Genomic DNA, 11,060 nt, shown 5'->3' on the forward strand with positions numbered 1-11,060 from the left:
TAAAAAATGAAGAAAAAAATTTAATTAAAATAAAAGAAAAAGCTTCAGAAGGAAGCTTAAATCATGGAATTCCCCTGGTAGATTCCATACTGGAATGATAGTCAATTCTTTGTCACTTAAGAGGGTTCCCATGAATTTGAATTCTAACTTTCCTCCCTCCATATCATTGTCTCTGTCACCAAATAGGATAACAAAAACCCTGGGGCTGGAGGAAGGTGGGGCTAGGTAAGGGGTGGGGAAAGGAGTGGTTTAATGAAACATCCTCAATGAAGGCTCTGGATCCTATGTCATTCAGGGCTTACAAGTCCTCTCTTAGCCCAAAAAGACAATGACAGACAAAGAGAAAATAAGATGAAGTTATTACAAAAATAAACTTCCTTTGCAAGAGACATAATAACCCCTTTATAATAATGTGATGAGCCACAAGGCTAATATCTTTCAGTTAACCACGTTGTAACAGTTGTCATTCCATGAAGTTCGATCAAGGACTTTGTTTATCACTGATATGTTCATATCCATATTGTAATTCATTATCTCCTTCTAGCTCTTTTCATCCAAGTAGGTACCTTCATAGCTTTTATTTCACATCCCCTCACTATGCTTAACTGATTTATAGGGCACTCACCTCATTTTTCAGATGGCAAGTAAGAGAAATAATGTCACTATTCACAAAAGTAAGATTAGAATTCAAGCCTCTAAGCCAAGCCATCTATGATGCTAAATCTGATGTGGCTCCCTAATGCCATAAAGAGAATAATAAGAGAAGGCTCGTGGTATTATAAATAAAATCATGGAGGAAATGCTATTGGTGTGCACACTGGGAATTCTGAGAGGAAAAGAGCAAATATAATGGAAAGAAAATGTGTCATTGGGAGGGAGCGTTACAACCAGAAAATACAATGGAGAGAAAACATGAGAACCATTTTGAATTTTCACCTCACTCCTAAATACTTATTGGAATTTTCTGACCTCTAGATGTATATATTTTGTAACTCACCAAACTAATAGGCTATATGACATTGGATAATCAATCTCTCTGACTCTTGGTTGACTCTTCTGTAATTAAAAGAGATTAGGTCAAAATTTTTAGAATAAAGAAATGTAGAAACTCAGGATGGCTTAGAGATCATCCTATTGGATATAGGAACATCTTCTAAAACATCCCAACAAGTGATTATTCAACCTTGGCTTGAACGAAAACAGAGTTAGGAGATTTAGTACCTTTAGGAGAGCCCATTCAAGTTGCAGATTGCTCTTAATGAGAAGTTTTTCCAAAAGTTGATCTAAGATTTTCCTAGATAATTTCCAGCTACAATTTTTTTCAAATGTGACATTCAAAATTGCTATGAAAATCTTCTCCATGTGCTACAATGACAATAGCCCCACCATCACTTTTATCACAATATGTTACTTGTAAGATACAAAAATTAAAATTGGCTTCTACTCAATTCCACCCCTATGTGACACTGACAAATCACTCACTATATGTGGGCCTTAATTTTTCTTCAACCTATAAAAAGAAGGGTTCAAATTTTGTCAAATGTCTCTTCTTACACTGACAATTTTTCCCTGACTATATTTTTGTCCTTAACTTAGTGGACCGTAACTTTATTTTCACTTACTTTCTAGAATGAGGTGTTGGGATTTCTTTAATAAAGAAATATCCTTTTCTTCTCTTTCTTGTTTCTCTTAATTCTTCTAATAGCTATGGATATATCTGTTTAAATTAGAATATATGAAATGGAATCTTAGTGAGATAACAATTTTAATAACTTGGAATTTATAGTTGCTTATCTACCAAAAAAAGATAGAATATGAGGATATTAACAGTTAGAAAGACTCATACAAGATATCTAGCCCAACCTCTCCCTAATGTAGAAATCCATAATAAAGAATCCCTGCTGTTTTGCCTTCCAGTCTCTGCTTAAGCTTTTCTAGTGAAAAGGTGCTCAGTGTTTTGCAGACTTAGCCTATGTGATATATAGCCCAGTACCTGGCCTATAGGAGGCACTCGAATGCTGTTCCAAAATCTGCTTCCCTGGAACCACCTATTGGTTCTGTTCTGATATCTTTAGCATGGCAGAATAGATACACCCCTTGATAATGAATGGCCTCATAACCATTTAAACACAGCTACCCAACTAACCTCCTCCCCACTCCCCAAAGCTTTGCTCCTTCAAGCTAAAAGGCTCACACTCCTTTGTTTTTTCCACATTCTTTACTATTCAGGTTCCTGCATACTGAATGAATTTTAGCTTGTTCACATCCTTCTTAAAATGTGAAGCCAAAAATACAAACAGAAATATAATATATAAAATATTTCAATTTACTCATTCTTTTGCACATATATTGAGCCTAATTCAGGAAGACTAGGGAGCCACTGCTTGAACTAAATATATTTATTGTACAATTCTCGTAGCACCAAAAAGCATTCCGTGCCTTTACATCTATAGCTCTCTAATTATCATATACATCGATGGAAGCCAGTGCTCTATCTTTCGAAATGGTGTCATGGATTCCAATTAAGTATTTTTTAGTGCCACCGTCAGCTAATATAGGGCCGGATGGTGTGTTGTCTATTTTTCATGTCCTTATATGAGCGAAAATATTATCAAGAGTCCCTCTCTGAGAATCTATGAAATAAAGTTCATCAGAAACAGAGTGTTAAGAACAAATATGGAACAAATTACTTACTATATTTGGGATTAGATCTGGGATGACTTGTCCACCTTGACTGTTTCGAGATGTTCTTGCTTCTTCAAAATCAGACCTATGTTTGTCTTTCTTTAATATATCATAATGAACATAGTTTTGTCAGATTTTCGCCACCAAGTGAAACTGAGTTGAGGCAAAAACCCAGGTTATTCAGACAAAATACCTTTTCAGCCTATGGAAGCCTTGATCACTATTAAAGACCAAAAACAAATATTGTTGTCATATTACATTAAATTGAGACTAAATTGTATCTACCCTCTACCATGATCACTAACTCACTGTATAAAAATAAAAATGAAGATTAAAAAAAAGAAACTAGGAGAGTTTTGCTACTGGAAATTGTTTGCCACCAATTTCAAGGACTTTTTTGATGAAAAAACCATACCATAGTAGGCCTGGTGCTGAATCAAAGACCCAGCAATTTCCAGGGCTCCAGAACTCATCCTGCCTTGGGTCAAAGCAGATCTGTGCTTATGCTAACAGCTTTCCTATTTACCTGCTTTTTCAAGACAAAAGGTCATGAAATGCGCAGAATCTGCTCCTCTTAGACTCAGAATAAGCTCTGGCATCTTGTTGTGAAGGCAGGAGGAGAAAAACGTAAATGCTTGATACTTTTGAGTTTGTGTTCACCATCTAATTTAAACACACATACAAACACACACACACACACACACACACACACACACACACACACACACACTTTTCCCCAAATACACAGTATTTCTACTCACTGTAAAGATTCTTCCCAAATCTAATTTAGTAGTTGTTCTTCCTGGGATTATAAGAATTCCATTTTTCCCTTGGCTCCTCAATCTTGGGTAATAGAGTATCTACTTTCCCTTCCAGCTTACCAGGAACATTCCCATTCACAAATCACTTATTTTTCTCTAACCAAGTTTTTGTCTCATTAAAGCATTTGCCATAAACTTCCGCCTTAAAACAGTGCTGTCATTATCTGAACAGGGAGGGAGGGGAGAAACCGGAGCCTAGATTTGCTTTTAATAGCCACATCTATACAATCTAAAGAAACTGGAGTGGTGTTCTTATAAAGTGATAGAGGCATAATGTTAACCAATGCTTTGTTACCAGAAAAAAATATACTGCATAGGAAAAGAAGTGAACAAGGAGTTAGAAAATATATTTTTTTGTCCTTTGGCTGTTAGCCAGCCTTGATTTCATGGGTAAATCATTCAGTCTTGCCAAGCCTTGATTTCCTCATCTATGAAAGGGAAAAATAATCTTTGTCATCTATGACTCACAGGATCATTGATTGATTACAAAACACTCTGGAAAATCCAAAAGGCTAGACAATGCCTCTGTTTTAAAAGCAATAGTTTTGTCTCCTAAATGATGCAGATTGGATAAAGCTCTGGCTCTGACACTTATCTTTGCCTCAGGTAACGTTTCCCCAACAAGCATATCGCATGAAAAAAAAAAAAAATGCCCAGTGCTACATTCGCAGAATCATAGAATTTAGACCTATAAGGACCTTCGGGATTCATCCCCTTATTGGAGAAATAAGAAATAAAAAATTAAATGTAACCTAAGCTCACACCACTGTGGTTTATATAACTATTATTAATCATTAGAACCCCAGGGCCAGGATTCCACCCAGCAGTACTCTTCTCAATGTTTTCTAGCCTCTCTGGGCTCACTTACCTAAAGACACCACCAGAAGCGAAAGGAGGATCGGAAGCTGAGGTCGCCTCTGGCGCGGCTGCTGTATTTGCTAAGTGTACTGGGCACGTAGGGTCGTCACACGATTCGTTACTACAATTTTAAACTCCAAATATCAAGAGATCTCTGTTCCTTCACCATTTCAGAGCCACAAAATACCATTTGGGGCGACCTTTTCCATGTAAGTGGAACTAAAGACCATTTATCAAACGATTCGAAACAGAAAAATTGGAGTGAGGGAAACGGGAATCTGTTAACGAAAGGTTATTAGCCAAGTTCATTTCCACCGGGAAGAGGAAACCGCCTAGCGCGGAGGGGAGGGGCGCGCGCGGGAGGACGCGGTAACAAACAATTCCCGGAAAGGCGTGATCGGTCCCAGTTTTGCCCCAGAGCCTTTTATTGTCTAAAGAGACCGCAAACCCAGTGAGAGAACAAGAGACCTCGGGATGGAAAAGGAGAGGGGTAACGCGCAACGCCAGTCAGACCCCGCCCCCCGCCCCCCGCCTCATCTAGTCCCCAAACAGGTGCACGCCCGGAAACCCCGTTCCGCTAAAACTCCACATTCCCTCAAATGCGCTGAGAATGAGCGTTTCCACACACAACCCGAGGAAAACTCACTTTTTAAATATCTGTAGCCCGTGGGACGTGGAAGAGTTTCGGGACAAGAGTGCAACAAGTTCGGGAAGCAGAAATTGCCCTGGGGGTTTCCTCTGCCCTGGTTGCCCGCCGCGCACTGGCCCCGCTTGGCACCCGGGAGGGAGCGCGTAAAGGGCGCCCGCGCCTGCGGGCCCCGAGCTCAGGAAGGGTGCCAGGGTGCAGAACCGCGAGCCCCGGATGAGGACACAGATGGGAGGAGATGGAAGTGCCGCCCAGAAACGAGGGAGTCGCCTTAGTGCTCGAGTCAGAGATGAGGCGTGGGGAGTGGGGCACGGAAGCGAGCGGGAGGTTAGTGACCAGCAGCGCACGAGTCTGTCCTGGCCCCGGGCGTTCGGAAGATCACGCCACGGCTCTGCCCGGATCCCTGCAGAGCGCGGAAGCCCCCAGACACCTGGTCCCTTGCCTGCAGCCAATCCGACTGCCCAAGGAAGGGCAAAAGGTCCGCGTGGAGAGGCCGCGGAATCCGAATAACGGAGCTGGGGGCAAGTGGCTGAGACATGAGAGAGGAGCGGGTCTGTGATCGCGGCGGAGAAAAATGTCCCCCACCGAATACAGAGCCGAGAGCCCAATTTTCAGTTCGGAATGCGGTGCTGGGCTGGTCCCCACCGCTGGCCATGCCGGACTTGGGAACGAGCGAACCTAGGCGCACACGCTCCCTTGGCAGGGGCAGGGCGGCCGGGAGGGGACGGCGTGAGGCCGAGCCGCGGGCCGCGCTGGCTCCGCACCGCCGGAGGTTGACAGTGGGTTTTGTCTCCCAGGAGCTGGTCTCCGAGGCCCTCCGCAAGGCTGGAGTCTGAGTCTTCCCGTCCGGGAGAGAACCGCGCCGGCCCCGCGGTCTCCTCTCCCGCCGACCCTCCCCAGCCTGGCGGCTCAGAGCACGTGCGGCCCGGAGCCGAGCTCCCCCTCGTCCCCGATGTCCACCTCGTCCTCTGGCTCGGTTAGCACGAAGGGCCCGGCGGGCAGGCTCAGCCGAGCCTCGGCAGCAGCGGCCTCTGGGCCGCAGGGGCTGCCCTCGGGGCTCTCGGGCCCGTCTGGTGCTTTAGGCTCGTCTTGACTTTTCCGCAGCTGCTTTTTATGCTTCATCCGCCGGTTCTGGAACCACGTTTTCACCTGATTTCGGGGAGACAAAAATAAAATCGTGTCATTCCTCCAGATCTGAGCGATTGCTGGGCTTTAGCGAAATGGGCCGCAATCCACTGACGAATTACCAAAGAGCTGTGACAGCCTCAACTGCTTAAAAATACGTGGCATGAGAATCAAATATCCCAGGGCTCCCAGGGATGTCCCAAAATAATGATGAGGATCAAAATGGTGTGGTTAGTAATTGCCAATACTGTCATTAATTAGAATTACGAATAGTAAGTGCTGCGTGGACGAGCCTCCTTTATGCTCAATTTACGTTCCTCTGTTGAGATATCTAAGTACCTGATCCAGCAAGACTCCTGGACAGAAAGATGAGAATTGAACTTGCTGGTTCTCCTCGGAGAAAAAAATATATCAGACCCAGACCTGGCAAAGCTAACGATTTCACAGCAAATCACCTTTCCGGGTACAGAGAACACGAGGGAGGAGGCGTGGAGGAAAGGGTTTTGAGGTTGCAGGTGAACAGCGCCTGAAGGAAGACGAAAACAGTTCTTCCACTCAGGACAGGGGCATAGGGAGGGCACTTAAACTACACTGTACAGGGGGTGGGGCGGAGGTGCATTCGAAGATTTGCTTCCGTGAGATTGAAATAAGAAAAAAAAAAATCTCCCGTGTGGGCTTCTCTCAGGACAAGAGCCCATCGAATTATTATCATTTTACCTCTGACTCGGTTAGGTCCTTGGCCTGTGGGGAGTAAGGAAGGCATGGAAATAAGTTCCTGACTGGAGGTGACCATCAGAATCTCCGGAGGAGTTTTTCCTTCATGTCCAGAGCCCCGCTCCATTAATTCTGCTTGAGTAAGTCTGACGTGAGGTTGGGGTGTCGGTACTTTTACTAAAGATCTTGGGGGAAGCCTAGAATAAGGGGGAGCATGGTCATTGCTACTGGAAAAACTCCTCAGTGGGTCCGGAGGGTATTAGAAGTTGAAGGGAGGGAAGAAGGAAGCAGAGACCAGGGCTGCCCTCTCCTTCCGCGCACCTGCGTCTCGGACAGGCTGAGGGCCGTGGCCAGCTCCACCCGCTCCGGCGTGGACAGGTAGCGCTGGATCTCGAACCTCTTCTCCAGGCCCGAGAGCTGCGAGTCAGAGAAAACCGTGCGAGCTTTGCGGCGGCGGCAGTGCTTCCCCGGCAGCTCCGCGTGCTGCGGGTGCGGGAACAGCGCGGGGACCGGCATTCCTGCAGAGAGAAGAGCAACCAGGTGGGCAGATCCCGCATCGCCGGGGAACAACCTCGGCCCCGCTCCCCTCCACTGGTACCCAGCGCCTCCCTCCGCCTCTTGCCTCCACCGGTCTCCTGCTCGCCCCAAAGTCCCTCAAGCCCTTCTCCCAGGAATCCCAGGACAGGGGGTGGAAAAGCAGCAAGTACGGCGCTTGGAGATCTTTATCTGGAAGGCCATCTAGAAATACAAACAATAAACGGTAAATAAAACGGAAAGAAAATTGGAAAATAGATCCGAGGGCCTTTTAAAATGTCTTCTTGGCGAGGCTTCCGTAGGATCTGTTGTGCCTGGAGAAGTTTTCTTGCAAATGTCAGACGTTCCAGGAGCTGTCCTCCCCCCACCCCCAGCTGTATCCTCCCAGCCCCTTGACGAAACTCAGTGATGTTCCGGGGCTAGTAGAAGAGCAGATATCTTGCCTCCCAACAGCACTAAGAAAACACTTTTTTTTCCTCGAGCTACCCAGCCCGCCTGCAGCCAAAAGGAACAGAGCGAAATTCTCCTATCCAGAGAAGCTGCAGAGCGAGGACAGAGGAGCAATTCCCACCTCTCACGTCTCCTCGTCAGGTTCCAGGCCACTCTGGGGACTCGCTCTCTAATGTGGTCCTCGTTCTTTTTCTCATTCTTTCCCTCCGACTCCAAGCCCAGCAAAGCAGAAGGGCTGAAGCGGTCTTCCCTGGCCAGGTCGGGGGAAACTTCCCATCTTTCCTGATTCTCGCAGGCTTTATTCGGTGTCTGAGACACACCAAGCACACAGAAGCTGGCACACGCAGTATCTGCCAATTCCAGCGGGGAAACACACACACATACGTTCCGGTAAAACCGGCTTTGGCCACTACTATGTGAAGGGAGCACCGCTGCAGCCGAGAATATCCTGCCTCCAGTGGGGCGGTGAAGCCGGCTTCATAACTGCCTCATCCAACTCAGTGTCTCAGAGTCTGGGTTTCACTGCTTCACCAACACTCTTAGCTTTTGTTCTGGATTCCAGCGCCCACACTTCACGAGCTGCCTCCTGTCTTCCTCCAGCCCCTGCCCTGACCAGGGTTGTTTCCACCTGCACTTCGAATCAGAACTCAAGGAATGATTCTATACTGTCTGGAATGAAAGTGCTGGAGAAAAAAGTGTGCATGTGGCTTTTTGGAGGGAGGCAAAAAGGAATCTAGTTATTCCTCCACATCTCTCTGCCCCAACCAGACTTTGCTAGTCCCGGCTTTTTGCCAGGCCAGAGAAATCAAAATACTTTAGCGCACAGCTCTAGCGACTCTGGCAACTGGGGCAGAGAAGGGAAGCCCCACCTAAGATTGTGAGTTAAATGCTAGATGTTGGCGGTGAAGAGAGTTAAAAAGCTGTGTTCCTCCCTCCTCTTTCTTACCCTTTCTCTCTTATTCCGGCCAGCCCAAACCTTTCCTCCTCAGAGAACCCCAACCCTGGTTCACTTCTGTGCCTCCAGCAGGGTCTGCAAATGCTCAACACCTGGACGAGGACAGCTGAACTGACAGGGGCATTTCAAGCTTCTTAGCTCAAAAGTTGAGTTCCATTCCATGGGGCAGGATGGTCAAGGGTCTCCTTCTGAGCAGGGAGAGGGAGAAGAATGCAAATTGAGAGATGGACCAAAGTGGCCAGGAAGATCACGAGTAGGGAGACTAAGCACTGCCCCCCAAGACTATTGTCAGACTCATTCGCCTGCAGGTACCTCTTGGCCAGGCACATCTCCTCCGTTAGAAAAAGTGCAGAGGGATCATGAGTTATCCCTGTGGGTTGGCATGCCTCAAGGGAGCTCCGTGTGCTCTCAGATACATCCCCAACCTTCCACTGTCACTTAGGCAAGGAGGCCACCAAGCCAGGCCGAGCCAGCTCTGGCCTTTTCTTGGCTCCATCACAGGACTGGGACCTGCACTGGAAAACCTAGTCTCTCACTGCCCACACCATGAGGCCCCTGTCACTTACCCGAGGTGGTGAGGAAATAAGGGTGATGGTGGTCTCCCTTATGCAGAGGGTGGTGGGCATGAGGAGCCAGGAGTGTGGGTGTGGGCATGAGGGGGTAGCCATAGTCTAGGAGAGGCACCCGAGAGGCTAGAGAGCTGGCAAAATGGTCGGGGGCCACCTCCCTCAGCGGCTTGGGCTTGTGCAGCAGGATGTCCTCGATGAAGAAGGATGTGGGCCTCTGGGAAGACGCCGGGTGTAGAGGAGAGGTGAAGTTGAGATTCATCTTGAGCGGAGCACCTGCCACAGGGCGAAGGCGGTGGAGGAAGTGTAGGAAGCAGGCAGCGTCTCAGCAAGCCTGGTGGAAAGCCGGCAACCACCCTGCGAAGCTGGAATCTCTGCTGCTCTCTCCTCGGCCTGGTCTACCCCGGGCGCTGGAGAGGCAAGAAGACAAGCTCCTGGGTAGGTTGGGTCTATGTGTCGGAGAATTGGCAGCTTGGAGAGGGGACCCGGGAGAGCCAATGACGAGGCTGCCAGCGGCAAAGGGGAGGGCGCGGTGGGCGCGGGGCGGGGCACGGAGCTGTCCGCGGTGCTGAATACTCCCGGCCAAGCCTGCGGAGAGCAAAGCCGACAGGCTTCTTGCTCCTACCAGGTTTCCCGACCTTAATTTCTGCTCCGACACTGCAAGAGCTGCTGCTTCCCAGTCGTTTTTAAAAAAAGTTAAAAGTAAAAAGTCTCCGTTGTCCGATAAACTCCTCTTTAGAGAGGAGAAGGCACTAAAAGGGCCCAAACCCACAGGGATAAAACACTTATTCAGGCATTTAGGCCTGGATTTTAAGAGTTTCCATAATTGATAGCAAAAGGAGAAGGGAAGTAATGAGAAGAAAGAGCATCCACTACTTTAAATTGCTAGACTCAAATTGATGGCTGCGGGCTGACTGGATTATTGAGGTAAATAAAGAAAATGATGATGATGATGGTGATGATCATGATCATAACATTCTTTACCTCAGTTATAGGGAGTAGGCAGGAATAGGGTTACAGCTACATTAGTCAAGTTATTTGGTCTGTGTAAATATGTCCAAAGCCACCTCTTGGTGTCATCCGCCATGTCCCTTCAAATTTCCATTACTTTTTCCTCACTTCACTCACATAGTTTGGTTTTTCTGCTATATTATTTTTTAAAGCCCAGCTCCTCAAAATTGTACTAGGTTTTTGTTTCCCCTTCCTTTTTCCATTCTCATTCCTTTCATTTTCCTCCCTCTCAATCTTTTGTTTTTTCTGTTTGTCTTTTTCTAATCTGTCACATTTTTTTCCCCGGAGTCAATTTGCTAAAATTAAAGTGATCATCTACAACACAGCAGGGGTAATTTCAGCTCGCATCTCCGAAAATTACTCTAATTATTGATGTTAAACTCGGGGAAATTAAAAGAAGCCACTTCTCTTCCATCTCCCCATTTTTAAGCTCTAATTTGTTGAAATCTAGTCGTCATCACAATTCCAATCACTACCGCTAATAGTAAAAGTGTTTTAATAGAGACTGAGTCCTCACAACCCATGCTATTAGATAATTAGAGGAGGTGTTAGAAAGCCAAGTGCTAATCCTTGGGCACATGAGTAGGATTTCCATCTGATCTAGCAGGTAGAACAAATTAATTACCAGAATCAATTAGGCCCCAAACTACAGTGCTCCTGGAAGTAGGAACATTCTATTCCATACGGATGGACTG

At 46.6% G+C, this 11,060-nt stretch overlaps 1 protein-coding gene across 1 annotated transcript; it reads right to left on the reverse strand.

The window, feature by feature from the left end:
• Positions 1 to 5,919: 5,919 nt before the first annotated feature.
• On the reverse strand, positions 5,920 to 9,616 carry BSX (brain-specific homeobox). Its single transcript, XM_012644908.1, has 3 exons — positions 9,355 to 9,616; positions 7,171 to 7,367; positions 5,920 to 6,159 (listed from the first exon to the last, which is right to left on the reverse strand). The coding sequence occupies exons 1-3, from the start codon at positions 9,614 to 9,616 to the stop codon at positions 5,920 to 5,922; spliced, it is 699 nt and encodes a 232-aa protein (XP_012500362.1).
• Positions 9,617 to 11,060: the final 1,444 nt, after the last annotated feature.

The sequence above is a fragment of the Propithecus coquereli genome, unplaced genomic scaffold (assembly GCF_000956105.1).
Source record: "Propithecus coquereli isolate 6110/MARCELLA unplaced genomic scaffold, Pcoq_1.0 Scaffold222, whole genome shotgun sequence".
Lineage (NCBI taxonomy): Eukaryota > Metazoa > Chordata > Mammalia > Primates > Indriidae > Propithecus > Propithecus coquereli.

Coding starts and splice junctions, on each gene's coding strand:
- BSX (XM_012644908.1), bottom strand. CDS start 9,616: ATGAATCTCAACTTCACCTCTCCTCTACACCCGGCGTCTTCCCAGAGG. Junction 7,368..9,354: donor TTATTTCCTCACCACCTCGG/GTAAGTGACAGG, acceptor TTCTCTCTGCAG/GAATGCCGGTCCCCGCGCTG. Junction 6,160..7,170: donor TCAGCCTGTCCGAGACGCAG/GTGCGCGGAAGG, acceptor CCCCGAAATCAG/GTGAAAACGTGGTTCCAGAA.